General features: G+C 34.9%; 1 protein-coding gene across 6 annotated transcripts in view; it reads right to left on the bottom strand.

Moving 5' to 3' along the window:
• Positions 1–19,578, bottom strand: part of RC3H1 (ring finger and CCCH-type domains 1) — a 75,171-nt gene that overhangs the window by 41,410 nt on the left and 14,183 nt on the right. For 4 of the 6 annotated variants that reach the window (XM_020902277.2, XM_020902275.2, XM_070474057.1 and 1 more), the window contains exon 2: positions 1,592–1,963. In XM_020902277.2, the coding sequence (XP_020757936.2) occupies positions 1,592–1,822 (231 nt within the window). In that variant the 5' untranslated portion in view covers positions 1,823–1,963. Of the gene's footprint in view, positions 1–1,591; positions 1,964–3,389; positions 3,470–13,426; positions 13,709–19,578 lie in introns of those variants that run through there. The other 2 variants (XM_070474055.1, XM_020902276.2) reach the window with 2 other exon arrangements.

Genomic DNA, 19,578 nt, shown 5'->3' with positions numbered 1-19,578 from the left:
TTTCCCCTCAAACATCCTCCAGTTGTAGGAAGAAACTAATCTATTTTCTGACTCTCTGGATTTGCCTATTTACAACATTTCATATAAACAGAATCATATAACTTCCAAAGTAGCCGTACCATTTTGCATTCCCACCAGTAATAAATGAAGGGTCTCTGTTGCTTTATATCCTCATCAGTATTTTGTGTTATGTTTTGAATTTTAGCTATTTTAATTCATGTGTAGTGGTATTTCATTGTTGTTTGCACAATTTCAAAAGGTTATGTTTTGTTTATACTTGCTATAAAATGTTGGCTATCTTTCTCTTATTGTAAAATATATCTTTGCAGCTTATTTACTTTATACATAGTAGTTATACCTCTGACTGTCATTTTAATTTGCAATTCTTCAGTGACAAACAATGCTGAGCAAGTTTTTATTTGCTCATTTGCCATCTGCATATCTTTGGTGAGGTGTTCAGATCTCTATCCATTTAAAAATGATGTTCTTTTTATAATGGAGTTGGAAGAGTTCTTTATATGTTCTAGATACATGTTTCTTCTCAGATACATGATTTACAATTATTTTCTTCCATTCTGTGAGCTATTCTCTTACTCTCTTGACAGTGTTGTTTGAAGCACTACACTTCTGGTTTCATTTTTGTTTTCTGGCTGCAGCATGTGAGATCTTAGTTCCTTGATGAGGAATTGAACCTGGGCCCTCAGCAATGGAAGTGCAGAGTCCCAACCACTGGACGCCCAGGGAAGTCCAATAAGTTTTCCTTTTGAATAAGATGTTCTAGAACTGTTCTCTTTATCCCCAGTATACATAGTATCGACTTTCCTTACTTTTTATCCACTTATAGGAAGACTGATCCAGCAAATATTAGTGGTACTAATATTAATATAAGTATTAATGTCCAAGTTCTAGTATATTTATTCAGAAAATGATTCACAGTAAACATACGACACTTCAGACTCACACTATGCAAATCAGTGAGGGACTGTTTAAGTGAATCATATCTATCTCTGAAAAGCCTGCCCTCCTTGGCTTTGTGAAACCTTCTGAAGATACTACTCATCTCTAACTTAAGAATACTGACACAAAGCTTTCAGAGTATCACCTTCGGAATCACTAATTTTTATATTTTATGTATTTAAGGAGCATTTGCTCCTACTCTGGACAAAAAGTTCCAAAGGTGGTGTTCTATAGTTTTCATCACTTTCTGTATCTTTCATTTCAGTTACTATCTACTAAGTAAAATTGTCTGAAGCAGCTTCATTTTTCTTATTAAGTAAAATGCAACTGTTTAGCAAATAATATCTTCCCCAATATTAAGAAGTCCTTGTGACTTACCTCTGAGGTTTCTCTAGTGACCTGAGAGCTAAGGTTGTTGAGAAAATCTGACCACCAGATTGAGTGTTACTGTGCAATGACTGAGAAACACTGTACTACCACAACAAAACCTAAAGTACTGAATTAAAAGGATCTAAACAGTACTGAACAGAATTTTATCTATTTAAATAGAAGGCAATATTACTCAATCAGTTTCTCTCAGAAGGAAAATACACATATACAGACATTTAAAAATGTAATAAGTTACCCAACTAACCTGAGCACCCACTAGCTGCAGCAATGCTGAGTTCACTGGGAGGAGTTCAATGTCTGTATTGATAGTGGTCTGGTCAAATGGGCAAGCCTTGCGGTGGAGTTTGTTCAGGCACATCTTGCAGACAGTATGGCCACAACCCAAACTGATGGGCTTTCGAATTGTTTCGTCAAAAGTCTGAGTGCAAATTGGGCAGGAGAGGAAATCTGTCCACTGTGGAGCTTGTACAGGCATTGTTCTGGAGTTACAATTTACTCACACACACACAAAATCTAAAGCAAAGATTCCACTGGAATCAAAATCTTTGAAAAAAGTTTTTTTTTTTTTTTTAAATATCTTCTGTAAATACAGTCAGCACATAGTGTGAAATATAACCTGAAAAACAAAGAAAGAAAATGACTGTCTTCCTTTATTGTACATTCTCAGCCTACTACCTATAACATTTTATGCCACATTTATATCAACAGTCTACCTTTTTTGCATTTTTACAAAATCAGAGCCATAATAAAACACCTAGTCTCATCCCTTCATTTTAGAGATGGAGAGTAGATTTTTCCTCAGAAAAAGGAAGTAATTTGCTGTAGGTGACAATAACAAAGTTGGATCCAAGATCTAAGTCTCTCAATTTATCTAAGTTTATGACTGTTTTATATTTTAAAATTAGACTTAAGATAGCTAAGACTATTCTGATCTGCATAGAGTCTGTTCATCTGTGAAAATTCATGAAGCTCTATACTTAACAAGGTATACATTGTTATACCCTAATAAAAGAGTTTTTAAAAAACTAGTCTAAAGTAAAAACTACCCTACAATATTTTTATCATCAAATTCACTGTGGATAACGAGATTAAAAAGCGATTGTGGGGTTTTTAACGTTTATCTTAAGAGTTTTTTTTTTAACTGGTAAAGATCTTTAAGCTTCTGTTATGGCTTATATTTGCTGCTATAGTGTATTATGTTATAACATAGTTAAAATTATTTATTTCAAAAGATTTTTTAAATTCCAAGTTTAAGAATGATAGAACAGTACAGTTAACCAGAACATATACACATACAGTCAAATTTTACTGTCTATCCACTACCTTTTTGTAGGGGATAAAAACCAAATTACAAAACTTATCACCTGTGTCTAACAGAAATTGTCTTTACATGTAAAATCTAATCTGAAATTTCTTGCACATATCTTAAACAATACCTGCTATACTTACTCTAACTGTAGTTTCTAAAAATAAGAACTGATGAACAGAACAATAAAGTAACACAGTATTACATGTTCTTAAAGATTTGATTATGCTCCCTAGAGACCGCTTATGGAAGGAAAGAAAAACTCATCTAAGCTGTAATTAATTAGAAAGGTAAATTATCTACACATTTTCCAAGCATTCCATTTAATTCAGGTTTTACTTAAGTAATTCAACCTTAAATGCAAGCCCATTATGGAGAGAACAATTTCCATTAGTATGCTAAAAAATTTTATCCAGTCATTCAACGAATATTTTACTAAGCACTACTAGTACTGTGTGCCAGACTCTGAATTTTTAGGGAAACAATGAATCTCTGTAGTATCTGCCTTGTGAGTAACCTGAGCTTTGTCTAGATTTTTGTGCTATCAAATAAATGGATAATGGGGAAAAAATGTAAGAATCCAGACAGTTAACAAGTTAATTTCATATGTAGATCTAAAATTAAAGTTATTTGTGTATATGTTCAAATGGCCCGTGCAAAAACAGGACAGTTAGTAAAGAAAATGCCCACATTTTAATGTCTATAATTAATTATAAACATTTTAAATAAAATGTACCTGCAAATAGAATGAGGAGCTACAGGCATATTTACATTAAATCTTTATTACTTAATAAAAAGAGACCATCATCTGAAGTGCTAAAAAAGAAAATGAAGTTTCTAATTACTCAATTGTAGAGTCAAATGCTACAATTTGCATGGGGTTGTAGAATGCTCCAAAATAAAGGAGAAAAGTGCTTAAAAGACATAATACTTAGAATGAGAACTGGTTATTAGTCAGAAATGTTTGCTGAAGTTGATTAAGTATCATCCAATCTTTTCTATAAATTAGCATGCAGCTTAAATTAATGCCTAAAAAGAATCTGACCTTAACTTAAACCTTCACAGAGTAAATGGTTCCTTCCTTTTTACCAGTATGGCTGTGTGGAGAACTTAACATTTGTTAATTAATCATAAAACAAAGTTAAAACATGGCACTTTATCCCTTTAACACTATGAAACTACAGAAACCCAAAAGAGAACAAAACATAAATGCTTTATTGCACAATCACTATAATTTTTACTATTTATACGTTATGTGCCACATACTGTAAGTGTACTAAATGCTTTACATAGAACAAAATGATAAGAAGTAGGTAAGTACTGTTATCCCATTTTACAGATACAGTTGAACCTTAAACAACATAGGTTTGAACACCAAGGGTCCACTTGTATGTGGAATTTTTTTTTCAATAGTAAATACTGCAGTATTACAGCGACCTGCGTACTTCCCTGGTGGCCCAGATGGTAAAGAATCCGCCTGCAATGTGAGAGGCCTGGGTTCAATCCCTGAGTCGGGAAGATCCCCTCGAGGAAGGCATGGCAATCCACTCCAGTATTCTTGCCTGGAGAATCCCACAGACAGAGGGTTCTGGTGGGCTACTGTCCATGGGGTCGCAAAGAATTGGACACAACTGAGTGACTAAGCACAGCACAGCACAACAACCTGCAACTGGCTGAATCCTTGGGTGCAGAACCACAGATAAGGAGGAACCATACATATGGAGAGCCAACTATAAATTAAACATAGATTTTCAACTGATTGGAGGGTCAGTGGAGTTCAGCTGTCAACTCCATGAGAAATGGAGGTTTAGTAAGGCTGAATAAGCTAAAAACAAAAAGAGCTGCAATAATAACCCAGATGTTATTGTTTAGTTGTTAAGTCATGTCCTGCTCTTTTGCGGCCCCATGGATGGCAGCCCGCCAGACTCTTCTGTCCATGGGATTCCCCAGGCAAGAATACTGGAGTGGGTTGCTATTCCCTTCTCCAGGGGATCTTCCCAACCCAGAGATTGAAGCCAGGTCTCCTGCACTGTAGGCAGATTCTCTACTGTCTAAGCTGCCAGGAAAGCCCAATATGCATCATATATAGATTTTATAACAGAAAAAGGAAAAGCATAATCACATATTGAGACTAAATTCAATACAGTACAATTGGGGAGCTTGAAAAAAAATCAAAGCTACAGGGAAGCCAGAAACAAAACAAAAAATAAAACAGAGAGCAAGACAAAAAGATATGAGGTTAGACTAAAGAATTAAAAGGAACCAAAAACTATAGGATCTTTTAACTCATAACCAGTAGTTCACGTTAAAGAATCCACCTAAAAAGCAAGAGATTTTCCCGGGCCAGGAAAATCCCTTAGAGAAAGAAATGGGAACCCACTCCAGTATTCTTGCCTAGGAAATCCCATGTACAGAGGCGCCTTGGCAGGCGATGGTCCATGGAGTCACAAAAGAGTCAAACATGACTTTGTGACTAAACAACAGTGGTATCTAATCGTAATGTTAAGGCACTGAAGAGGCAGGAAATGATCCACTTCATTGCTTTTTAAAACAAGGTATGCCTACACTATCAAAACACGCAGAATAATTAAAAAGAGAATTAAGCATGTAGAAATGTTAAGTTAAAGCAAAACTTTCAGACCAATACATATGATGTCATTCGTGTTGGGGGAAAAAAACCCTACAGTCTTGGTACCAATGAATATAATTGGATAGAAGAAAAAGATACAGAAAATATCTAACAAACTTAACAGCAGTTACATAGTTGGGCAACTTACAAAATGTATACAATCACAATTTACTTATGTAAGTATAAAAAAACTGAAAGAATGAAAACAAGAGAAGATAGACCACATTTAGAACACAAATAATTATTATAAAACTATTAAAAACATTTTCTCTAATAAATTGATCTTCTTTTACTACACACATTTGGATAGTCAAATCATCAAAATTACTTATTAGTTCTTTATAAAATTCATTAAAAATTCCTTTAAGAACTTCTCTAGAATTTATGTTTCAAAGAACCAGTATAATTTATTACTTTTATAATAAAATGTATCATTTCCATCTGTATTAACCTAGTAAAATGAAGTATATTAATTGCTAACCCCTCACACATTCCAGTTAAGTAGCTCTTACAGCATAACAAAGTTGACAGAACTATCATTCAGAATCAGCACCCAGCTCTTCACAAAAAACAAAAGTATTCTTTTGACCAAAAAGATGGGTTTGAGAGACAAGGAGAAAACAGTATTTTAAAAGTTTGACTTTGGATAGAAAATTTAATGAATAAGAATAGTAAGTCAACCTTTGACGATTCTATTTCAATCAGCAAAATCATAAACCAAAGCTTTTTTAAAGACTCAAACTGGCATTAAGTTGTAGGAGATACAAGAAGAATTTCCACTTCCTCATTCTTTAAACATCTTTCTCCAAAGTCATCTTTTAAAACACTGTTCAAGCTTCTCAAAAGACAGTTATTTACACCATCTTCAACTACAAAACACATCTAAACCACAAAGGACATATGACTTTGCGAATATAATAAACATTCTTTCAATCAAGAGTAAACATAACAAGCAAGAGGAGGCTGAGAAGACAAAGGAGCTGTAACTGGACAAAGAAACAGGAATTAGGTGACTTTGTTGGAATTCTAGATGTGTCCAAAGAGATTACTGCAACAGGTGAGCACCTGGAATAAAAATGAAAAAAAAAATAAAGTAACAGGAAAACAGTGCCACACCCCACCTACGGTGACTGCGCCGGTGTTTTGGTCTCACCGCTCCAGTGGAATAAATGGCTCTTCTCAACATCCCAAGACCAAACCCTGAGCTTTTGGAGTGGGAGCACTGACTCCAAGACCCTAGGCTATCAGAGAGTCCACCCTAGGGAGTACCAAATAGTGAGAACTCCCACGAAGGAAACCACAGTATTCCTTGTGAGGAAAACACAAGTATTAAATGATACATTAGATGAGATGGATCTCACTGATGTCTTCAGGACAGTCCATCCAAATACAAAAGAATACACCTTCTTCTCAAGTGCACATGGAACAGTCAATTTATTAGAAAATTGAAATAATTATCAATCATCTTTTCTGACACAACACTATGAGACTAGCTATCAATTACAAGAAAAAAACTGTAAAAAACACAAACACATTAAGATTAAACAATACATTTCTAAATAACCAACAGGTTACTGAAGAAATCAAAAGGGAAATCAAAAATTTTCTAGAAACAAATGACAGTGAAAACACAACTCAAAACCTATGGGATGCAGCAAAAGCAGTTCTAAGAGGGAAGTTTACAGCAATACAATCCTGCCTCAAGAAACAAGAAAAACATCAAATAGACTAACTTTACACCTAAAACAACTGGAAAAGAATAATAACAACAAAAAAACAAAATTAGCAGAAGGAAATAAATCATAAATATCAGAGCAGAAATAAATTAAAAAGAAATGAAAGAAACAATAGTAAAGATTAATAAAACTAAAAGCTGGTTCTTTGAGAAGATAAACAAAATTGACAACCCTTTAGCCAGACTCATCAAGAAAGAGAGAAGAATCAAATTAACAAAATTAGAAAAGAAAAAAAGAGAGGTTACAACAAACAATGCAGAAATACAAAGGATTGTAAGAGACTATTATGAATAACTATATGGCAATAAAATGGATAACCTGGAAGAAATGGGCAGATTCTTGGAAAACTTTAATCTTCCAAGACTGAACCAGGAAGGCGCAGAAATTATGAACAATCCAATTACAAGCACTGGAACTGAAGTTGTGATAAAAAATCTCCCAAAAAACCCAGGACCAGATGGCTTCACAGGAGAACTCTATCAAACATTCAGAGAAGAGCTAATGCCTATCCTTCTAAAACTCTTTCAAAAAATTGCAGAGGGAGGAACACTTCCAAACTCATTCTACAAGGTCACCATCACCCTGATACCAAAACTAAACAAAGACAGCACGCAAAAAGAAAACTACAGGCCAATTATCACTGATGAACATAGATGCAAAAATCCTCAATAAAATCTTAGCAAACAGAATTCAACAACATATCAAAAACCTCATACACCATTATCAACTTGGGTTTATTCCAGGGATGCAAGGATTCTTCAACATACACAAATCAATCAATGTGATACATCATATTAACAAATTGAAAGATAAAAACCATATGATAATCTCAGTAGATGCAGAAAAAGCCTCGGACAAAATTCAGCAGCCATTTATGATCAAAACTCTTCAAAAAATGGGCCTAGAAGAAACCTACTTTAACATAGTAAAGGCCATATATGATAAGCCTACAGCCAACATTATTCTCAATGGTGAAAAACTGAAAGCGTTCCCCCTAAGATCAGGAATAAGACAAGGGTGTCCACTTTTGTCACTATTATTCAAGATAGTTCTGGAAGTCCTAGCTACAGTAATCAGAGAAGAAAAAGAAATAAAAGGAATCCAGGTCAGAAAAGAAGTAAAGCTCTCACTGTTTGCAGGTGACATGATACTGTACATGAAGTGAAGCGAAGTCACTCAGTTGTGTCTGACTCTTTGAGACCCCATGGACTGTAGCCTACCAGGATCCTCAGTCCATGGGATTTTCCAGGCAAGAATCCTGGAGTGGGTTGCCATTTCCTTCTCCAGGGGATCTTCCCGACCCAGGGATCGAACCCAGGTCTCCTGCATTGTAGGGAGATGCTTTACCGTTTGAGCTACCAGGGAAGCCCTATAGAAAACCCTAAAGATAGTATCAGAAAATTACTAGAGCTAATCAGTGAATTCGGCAAAGCTGCAGGATACAAAATCAATACACAGCAATCACTTGCATTTCTACATACTAACAATGAAAAATCAGAAAGAGAAATTAAGAAATCAACCCCATTCACCATTGCAACAAAAGATAAAATATCTCTAAGAATAAACTTACCTAAGGAGACAAAAGAACTGTACACAGAAAATTATAAGACACTGATGAAAGAAATCAAAGATGACATAAACAGATGGAGAGATATTCCATGTTCCTGGGTAGGAAGAATCAATATTGTGAAAATGACTATACTACCAAATGCAATCTACAGTTTCAATGTGATCCCTATCAAATTACCAATGGCAGTTTTCACAGAACTAGAAGAAAAAATTTCACAATTCATATGGAAACACAAAAGACCTTGATTAGCCAAAGCAGTCTTGAGAAAGAACAGTGGAGCTGGAGGAATCAACCTTCCTGACTTCAGATTATACTACAAAGCTACAGTCATCAAGACAGTATGGTACTGGCACAAAAACAGAAATATAGACCAATGGAACAAGATAGAAAGTCCAGAAATAAACCCACACACCTATAGGTATCTTATTTTTGACAAAGGAGGCAAGAATATATAATGGGGCAAAGACAGCCTCTTCAATAAATGGTGCTGGTAAAACTGGATAGCTACACATAAAAGAGTGAAATTAGACCACTTCCTAACACCACACATAGAGATAAACTCAAAATAATTAAAGACCTAAATGTAAGACCAGAAACTATAGAACTTTTAGAGGAAAACAGGCAGAACACTCAGTGACATAAATCAAAGCAAGATCCTCTATGACCCACCTCCAACAGTGATGGAAATAAAAACAAAAGTAAACAAGTGGGACCTGATTAAACTCAAAAGCTTTTGCACAGCAAAGGAAACTATAAGCAAGGTGAAAAGACAACCCTCAGAATGAGAGAAAACAATAGCAAATGAAACAACTGACAAAGGATTAATTTACAAAATATACAAGCAGCTCATACAATTCAGTGCCAGAAAAGCAAACAACCCAATCAAAAGTGGGAAAGAGACCTAAACAGACATTTCTTCAAAGAAGACATACAGATGGCTAACAAACACATGAAAAGATGCTCAACATCGCTCATTATTAGAGAAATGCAGATCAAAACTACAATGAGATGGCACTTCACACTGGTCAGAATGGCCATCATTTCAAAAAGTGTACAACAATAAATGCTGGAGAGGGTGTGGAGAAATGGAACACTCTTGCACTGTAGGTGGGAATGTAAATTGATACAGCCACTATGGAAGATGGTATGGAGATTCCTTAAAAAACTAGGAATAAAACCACTGTTTGATCCAGCAATCCCACTCCTAGGCATAAACCCTGAGGAAACCAAATTGAAAAAGACACATTTCCCATTGTTCATTGCAGCACTATTTACAATAGCTAGAGCATGGAAGCAACCTATATGTCCGCCAACAGATGAATGGATAAGGAAGTTGTGGTACATATACACAGTGGAATATTACTCAACCATAAAAAGGAACACATCTGAGTCAGCTCTAATGAGGTGGATGAACCTAGAGCCTATTATACAGAGTGAAGTAAGTCAGAAAGAGAAAGAAATGTCATATACTAATGTATATATACAGAATCTAGAAAAATGATAGTGAAGAATTTATTTGCAGGGCAGCAATGCAAAAACAGACACACAGAATAGATTTATGGACATGAGGAGAGGGTGACACGTACGGAGAGAGTAACATGGAAACTTACATTACCATATGTAAAACAGATAGCCAATGGGAATTTGCTGTATGTCTCAGGAAACTGAAACGGGGCTCTGTGTCAACCTAGAGGGGTAGGATTGGGAGGGAGATGGAAGGGAGGTTCGAAAGGGAGAGGATATATGTATACCTATGGCTGATTCATGTTGAGGTCTGACAGAAAACAATGAAATTCTGTACAGCAATTATCCTTCAATTAAAAAATAAATTTAAAAAAGTAAACATAAGATAAAATTACTAAATACCAACATCTAGATTATTTAAATTTCCTCAGAGCAAGGCTGTGCCAGAAAAAAAAAAAATTCTATTAATTAATGCACATGTGCTTAAAGTCTGCAGGTAAAATCATTACGTGTTAGGGCTCAGACTAAATCTAACTCGTTAGGAGCAATTCTACTGGAACCTTCCTAATCAGAAACAGCATAAATGATGATCCTCTTATTTCTAAAAAAATACAAGAGTCACTGTGCTGCTCAATGATGAGAACAATGGTTAACTTTCCCATCAGTTTAAATAAGACCTACTCTCCTCTGTAGATGGCAACAACTGGTGATCTTACTGTTGATAACTGATAATAGGTAATTTAGAATACAAATTAAACAGCACTCAGTCTGACCTTGAAGAAAGCCCAAACTTTACTCGCCTGTCCTTCACTATCTCCCGGAATTTGCTCAGATTCATGTCCATTGAGGGCATGATGCTATCTAACCATCTCATCCCTATCCTTCTATGTTAATAAAATTAATCTTCAATATTATCATTATACTTTTCCCAGAGTTTTTTTTCTTTTAAAAAGAAATAAAATCTTATCAGAGTAAGAAAATTATTTCAGTGAACAGTAAACAATAAAACCACTGACTCATTCCACCAGCTAAGTGACTAGTTTGCAGATGTCAAACTCCAAGTCAAGTAAATGCCTTGTAGTAACTCATTTCAAATCCATGACTCTGCAAGACAACAACTACATGTTGTGAGTCTTTATGGTTTAAGGGTGATTAAAGCAATTCTCAAGGACCAACTATAGACAAAATTATGATAACATGATGTGTAACAGAGCTTGGCTTTCAAAAAGTAAACCATGTGTCATGTCTTATGCCAGGTGTTTTCAGGTGCGTCTCTCACTTAAATGTCTACCACAAATCTAAACCACAATATAAACCACCACCAGTAACCAGTATTTGTTAAGCACCAACTAGGTGCCAATACTTTCAGTGCTCTATATACTGTATCTAATTAATTAAATGTTCACAGCCACACTGTGATATAGTTATTTCCATTTTAAAGTTAAAGAAACCAAAATACTAGTAAGTGGCTGGACTATGATTCAAACTCAGGCCAGCTTAATCCATAAGCTGGTACTTTAAAATTCTCTAATTTCTGCCACTTAACAGGTGCAATTAAGTCATTATGGCAAGGGAGCTTTTAGGGATGACGGAAACGTTCTAAAATTATTGTGCTGATGGTTACACAATTCTACAAATTTACTAAAAATTGTTGAATTGTACACTTAAGTAAATTTTACAGCATGTAAATTATACTTCAATAAAGCTGTTTAAATAGCCATTAAAAGCCTTTTATAAAGTCATAGTTTTTAATTTTAATGCAGTAATTTAAAAATATAAAGATATCTTTCAGACTGTTCTATAAGCACAGCAATAATTCTAGTAGTAATAGTTTAGTCACTAAGTCATGTCTGACTCTTGGATTGCCATGGACTGTAGCCTGCCAGATTCCTCTGTCCATGAGATTCTCCAGTAAAGAATACTGGAGTGGGTTGCCATTTCCTTCTCCAGGGGATCTTCCTGACCCGGGAACTGAACCCAGATCTCCTGCATTGCAGGCAGATCCTTTACTGACTGAGCTACAAGGGAATAGCTAACTTAAAGAAATAGCTAAATTATACTGCTTTGAAGATTTCATTTAAATATATTACAAACTGACATTTAAAAAATGTTTTTAAAGTTATCACTATCTCCTCTATTAAGGTTCATTTTATGTGTGTCTGATTTAGAGGGAGAAATAAGAAAATTAAAATTCCTCAAGTATCTGTTCTAGCCTGGTCACTCTTCAGAAGCATTATTATACCCATTTTATAGGTAACCCTTGATCTTCAGCAGCATTAAATAACTTGCCCAAAGCTAAGAAATTGTTGAGCTGAGACTAACTCAGTTCTTATGTGAATTCACAGTGTAAGTTACCTAGAGCAAGATATTACATCAAACAAACAAAACCTTATTGTCTGTAAGAAGAAAATCCTGGATCTCCTTCCACCCCACCCTACCCTATGAAATGAGTTTAATTATTATTTTTGGCCTTAATTTGCCATTTGCCTGGGACATTTCCATAGCGACCAATAAACAGGACAGCATCAGAGAAGAGAAAATTTTTAACTGTCTTGAAAAGTGATGCTAAGAACAGGAAATAAAAACAAAAAGAAGAAAAATAAATGAAGGTTTAGTATAATACCACTCAGTGTTATAATTCTCAGAAGAATATTAATTAATTCACATATAAAACAGCATGAGATTTCTGAAGGCTCAAGGTTTCTCCAGCAGTAACACCCTGTGAAGACCCAATTTTGACTGTAAAAATACTTCTTCCCAAAATAAACAAACTGAATTGTAACTTTATATTGTACACAACATCCTAGATATAAATAACTCTATATGCTAATGTTAGTGCAAATATAGACAAATTCTTAGGAACGGTATAAAGGGAAGGTCTTCTGACTAAAGAGGAGGAACAGGCCTGGAAAATAGAACTTGATAAAAAGGGTTGAGAAAGCGGCAAAGGGCTAATTTAGGTGGCTTATTTTCCCAGTGTTCAGAGGGACAAAAACAAACACTTCTACTTCCAATGTAAAGCCAAATTTAGATGAAAAAATAGTAAGGAAGGGTAAAGCCATTCACAGAGAAGTTGCCTGATCAAGCGGAAACACTACAAGGGAAGGACAGGTACTAACTTTGGGTATATATTTTGAGGCTTCAGGTTTCTATTCTATATAGCAAAGTTCTACACTGAGTGTAAAATGTGCTCCACAAGAGGTCATTAGAGTTATTACAGAGGTGGTGAAATAAAAAGGCCAAAGTCAAAAGCATCATCTTAAAAGGAGCTGTGAGGTAGTAGGCAGGGAAACTTATCTGTCATAGCAAAATATCAAAGAGTTATTTTTTTTAGTTTGCATTAATATTCTGCTGAAGATTACATATGTCCTCACCATTTAATGGTGGCCCAAACATCAAAGAATAATGATAATAACCAAAGTCAGATATATTTTGGAATATGTCAACACATTTTGGTTGATCTGTTATCTTGTTAACTGCTTTCAAAATAATTGTAGATGTCTGAAACTTGTTTTCTTTGTGAAAATTGATGTCTTCTTAATAATAACACTTCCTGAAAAACAATAACAAAACCAACACCAAGAACAATACACAGAAACTGTTTTGAGCCCTTTCTGTATATTAATTCATTTTACTTTAAAAATTATCCTTTAAATAAAGGAAAATAAGTTTAAAGAAAAAAAAAAACCTGAAGGCTCCTTAATTCTCTTTTTATGCCATAAAGATAACTCACTTATCTTTTGAAATCTGTCCTCCTGCTAAAATAATGGCTCCTTTTTATAAAGGAAGTTTACTCCTCCTGTCCCCAGAAGTTATTTTGAGACACAATGACAAATCTGATTGGCAAGTCCTCAATAATCTTGAATGTAAGGGAAAATGTTCACTATAAAAAAAAATTAACTTGTGTCTAATAAATTTATATTCCAGATTGTTAAATACCAATTTATAAAACTCCTGAAGAATTCAGTGAAATTGAGACATTTTAAGGCATAACACTGTTTCTTCAATGTATCCTAATTTATTACTTCTTTCCTTGCTTATATGGAAGCATTTAAGCTTAAATCTTTGTGAAAAAGATAAAACAAAACAAAAAAAATTTACTTCTATCTCCACAGTGTTATAAGTAAAAAAAAAAAACAAAACCAGTAACTCAATCCCTGTGCCTGTCTTCTTGTCTCTTTTCTTTTCTCCTTCACCTTTGAGTTTTCAACCTATCACTTTATCCCAACCACTATTAGTGTATCAACAATCTTCTTATGAAATTCAACAGTCACATCTCAATCCTTATCTTCTTTCTTTCTATATAGTGTTTATTATGTTAACCAGTTTGGGCATACTTTCCAGGTATTCCACTGATTAGGCAGCCACTCCTTACATGTCCCTTTTGAGGGCTTCTCCTTCTCTGCCCATCCTTGGAATATATGCAGTCCTTCAGAATTCCTTCCTTAGTTCTCCTCTCTACAAAATTTCCCCGAGTGATTTCATCTGCTTTCAGCTTTTGACTACCAACTGGATGCTTATGACTTCCAAAATTTCAAGCCACTCTCCTGAGTGCCAGCATCATATAACCAGTTGACCACTAGTCATCCATGTCCAACTGGGGTCTCAAACAATCTCAACCATACCAAATCTTTTGTTCCCTATGTTAATTACAAAGTGACTTACCTGTTGAGAGAAGCATGAGAAATCATCCTTCACTCTTCACTTTTCCTCAAACCTGCTCTCCCCTCAACTAACAAGCATCATGTTGCATTCATTTTATTTCCTCAGTGTTTTTTGCTTTCCACCCATTCTTAAATCCTTACTTTAGGCTACCAATATCTCTTACCTGGATTGCTGTGACAATTTCTTAGGTCCATGTTAAAAGTATCCTCAACAGAGCAGATTCTTTAAAATCAGAGAATGTCTTGGGCTTCCCCTTGTCCCCTTTCTTGATATCTTCTCTATGGTTTTAATATAGAAGCCAGCTACTACACAGTAGCAAACATATAAAGCTGGAATATTTATGCTTTCACCAACAGAAAGTCAACTGAATTAATAGAAAGCTGCTAGAGAAGAAACCTAGGGCTTTACTATCCAAAGTATCATGTACAGATAAACAAGGATAGATAAGACTTGAATAACACTATAAATCAACTAGACTTAAAAGACATCCATAGAAGGCTCAACACAACAGAACTCTTTAAGTGTTTATGCTTATGAAACATTCTCCAAGATAGACCATATGCTAGATGATAAAACAAGTCTCAGTAAGCTTAAAAGGATTGAAATCAGAAACATTATAGTCTCTGCATAAAATGGAATGAAATTACCAACAGAAAAAAACTTAAACTCACAAATATAGGAAAATTAACCAACATACTGCTAAATAACCAATAAGTCAAAGAAGAAATCAAAAGGGAAATTAGAAAATATTTTGCAGTGAATGAAAATGAAGACACACCATATCAAAATTCATGGGATGCATCTAAAGCAAGGCTTAGATGGATATTAATAGCTTTAAGTGTCCATATTAAAAAAGAAGAAAGTCTCAAATCAATAATCTTACTTTCCCACCTTAAGACATTGGGGAAAAAAGAGATCTAACACCAGTAACATGATGACAAAGTCTCTGTGGCCAAAATATAAGTTCTGAATTTAATACTGTCAAGTAATGCCAATTTTAGATGATTTCTTCCCTAAATACTACAAAAGAGAAACTTATAAACAAAAGATATTAAAAACTTAAAAACCCAAGTATTCTAATATCCCAAACAGTTTAATATTAGTTAGTTTATGAGGTGTAAATACAATTTTAAAAAATCTTGACAGTTCCTTTTTACAATGAATATACACATTTTAACTTGGAAGAGGGAGGTAGAGAGATACTTCAAGGCTGATGTACCCAAATATAAAATCTAGGTTTTTGTTTGATTATTTTAAGCAGACAACTTATAAGCAATCGAGTCTTAACATCAAAGCTAGCAAATAATAGAGGAAAAAATTCTCAACTGCATCTTTCAGAGGGGCTCTGGGACACCACTTATTAGTAGCAAGTTATGCTGCCATTCCTATCTTTGAAGGAGATTATCACAGGTTCAGGTAATAAGTGAGCAATATGACAAACCCAGACAGCATACCAAAAAGCAAAGACATCTCTTTGCCGACAAGACCTATAAAGTCAAAGTTACAGCTTTTCCAGTAGTCATGTACAGATGTGAGAGTTGGACCCTAATGAAGACTGATAGCCAAAGAAGTAATGCTTTGAACTATGCTGCTAGTCTCTTAAGAGTCTCATGGACTGGAGATCAAACCAGTCAATCCTAAAGAAAATCAACCTTGAATAGTCACTGGAAGGACTGATGCTGAAGCTGATGCTTCAATACTTTGGCCATATGAGCTGATTCACTGGTAAGGACCTTGATACTGGGAAAGACTGGAGGCAAAAGAAGAGGGCGGCAGAGGATAAGTTAGCATCATCAACTCAATGGACATGAATTGGAGCAAATTTCAGGAGACAGTGAAGGATGGGGAAATCTGGCATGCTGCAGTCCATGGGGCTGCAAAGAATTGGACGTGATTTAGCAACTGAACAACAACAACGTAAGCAAATGGAAATTTAAAGGAATGACAAGTTCTAAAATGATAATACAATTTATGATGGGTCAAAATATTCTAAAAACTTAAAGTGCCTTATTTTTTAATCCTCATGATAACCTTGCAAAATATTATTACAACTTTGAGAAAATCAGGGCTCAGATTAAGCAATGTTCTTAACATCTCACAGCCGCCAAGGGTTGAGATTCCAACCTGGTTTATCTAATTTTACTCTTGAAAAACTTTTCCCTTAGGTTTTTTAATCATTTACTGTGACAGTCTGCAAAGATGGCCACAGTTCCTCCCATCCCTTTAGCTACACCCCTTTGTAATTTGACTTTGCTGTTCTTTCTATCAAGAAAGAGAATCTTTCCCCCCACTTTGAATCTGGGTGACCTTGGCTTACTTTGAAAACTGTAGTTGAATATAGCATTAGTGATGTTTGTAGAGCTCCAGATAGAACATAAGCCTCAAGAAACCTTGCAACTTTCCACTCTTGCTGTCTTGGAACATGGTGCCACTATGTGAGGGGACTTGAACTAGACCTGAGATAAAACAGAACAGAGAAAAATTGTCCCAGCTCAGACCCCTAGAACAATCAGCCCCAGTTTTAGCTTCCAGATGACTGAAGCTGCATGCCTAACCTCAGAGACCAACAGCAGAACCACCTGCAGCTAACCTAGCTCCCAGCACTAACTCACAATTATAAGCAAATAGTTGCTGTTTTAAGCCACTCTAAATTTTGGAGTGGTTTGTTACTCAGCAATAGATTATCTGATTGTTTATACAGTCAAGACACAATTTTACATTTATAAATTTCACTACAGCCTTTTGAGAAAAGAGTAATACTGAATATGATATTCATACTAGAATCTAAAAGGTTCCCTCAACTGAATTACAAACTTAATAGAGTGAATCTCTTCTTTTTATAAGGCCTAACAATTACCAATATATTTAAGTACCTTCACAAACACCACATGCCTAAATTTAGCTTCTTATTCTTGCAGCATAAATTATCAGTAACTGAGGGGAAGAGCACTCAAGTGTACCAAAATGGTGATATTTTCAAAGCACAGCATGAACAACAAACCCTTAGACTTAACAATATGTACTACTTAGGCTTAATTTAAATCTATCTGAACCTTTGTGTTCTATTCCAACCTAATATATTTAAATTGTCATCTATGTAACAGTCCTCCATGTTGATGTGCCAGAGCAGCATTATCAACTCTTATTGAAAGTGATTCAAATACTCCCAAGTTAGGTGTTATTAGTCTTCACTGGTACAATCTAAAGGCCTAACCTTCCTTACCAGCATCACCTTAGTCATCTTCAGCAAGTTATACTTGCCTTCACCCACCTATAACTACCTTTACGTACTCCCTGAATCTTTCCCCCCTCTATCCCAAAATTGTGTGTGGCAGGGGTGGGATCTGGGTGCTAAGCACCTACACACCATCTCATTTAATCCTCCAACAACCTTCTGACCAGGTTATAGCAACTTCTATTATTTCTTTAGAAGAGAACCACAAAGCATATTTTATTAGAATATTTCACTGAGAAATAATCAGGGGACTAAAACACAAAGTGAATTTTAATTTTATAAATATTTTAATTTTTTTTTTGGGGGGGAAAAAAAAAACCAAAACACTTTAATTTTTAAGACAACTGCAAGCACCTCAAACAATGGATTATTGTTACAACACTTGTTATCTTTTCACAATCTAGTTATTGCAAAGGCATATGGATAAATGTTAATGGACAAAGTCAAGAAAAACGAGGCACCTTGAGGAATGTAAAATTTAAAAAAAAACAACATTCAATCCACTGATTTCTAAAAGAGGCTAAATGTACCTCTATATATTACATTCTAAAATTGTATTGCCTACTATGGTTTGTGTCCTGGATTCTACAATTTTAAGGAAATGCTTAAACAAAATTGTGTGCAACCTGCAAAGGGAAAATCATTTTCTCAACTTCAATGCATGGAAGGACAATGAAAAATCTAGTAAAATTTGTTGTAGCCACACACAAAACTGTCTCTGGAATGAATGCAGTCCCTGTTTTCTCTGAGATGTTAGTATTCTTTCTTTCCATTGCACTGCAAGTTGTATATACCATACCTTTGTTCTAGACAAACACGAATAAGCTTTTCCAAAAAAAAGATATGTGTATTTTTTCATTCCACACACTGAACATGTTTCTCTTGTCCAATTTAATCTATGTAGAGTTTAACTTACAGTGCCTGGAGGAAGCAACACCACGTGGTACTGGGCTACCACATTTTTAAAGGGAAATTGCTCTTTTTCCTTAAAAGTACTTTTAATTAAAAATATGCAAAAATACAAATGGGACCACTAAACTATAATGTGTAAGATACTTAATATATTGAAATATATATACATAAAAGGTATACAGAGTGTTCAGCTCAGTAAATTATCAAAGTGAGCATACCTGTATATCCCACCCTTCCCAGAAAGCCCCCTCACTATCCTTTTCTCAATCATTATCTCTTTATTCTTGTCAGAGGCCACTGCTATCATAACTTCTAATACTGTACATTAATTTTAACTATTTTAAAATTCTATGTAATGAAGTCATCAGCATGTGTTTTCTATTTTGGCTTCTTTCATTCAACATATTTTTTAAGATTGTTTTTCCTACATTTACATTACTAAACTATTACAAAACATTTCAGTTAAACTACAATTAGAAAGCAAACCTTCACGAACTCATTTTTGGAGTACTAATGATATTTGGATTTTGAATGAAGCAAATTTCTGGTGCTGAACTAGAAGGAAAATACCAGGTATCAAAAAACAAAACTGGAGAACAAAGAATTTCCTCTTCACTCAAGAAAACAAAGCAGCATATGTGTCAGACTAGTAGCCCTAGGCCTTTACTTTTACTTGTTTCTTCATTTTTTTCCTGAGGGAGCTTGTGTCCTAGA

Source organism: Odocoileus virginianus, chromosome 11, assembly GCF_023699985.2.
Source record: "Odocoileus virginianus isolate 20LAN1187 ecotype Illinois chromosome 11, Ovbor_1.2, whole genome shotgun sequence".
In the NCBI taxonomy this organism is placed as follows: domain Eukaryota; kingdom Metazoa; phylum Chordata; class Mammalia; order Artiodactyla; family Cervidae; genus Odocoileus; species Odocoileus virginianus.
Note: the sequence above shows the minus strand (reverse complement) of the source record. Positions and strands in the feature narration are given on the sequence as shown.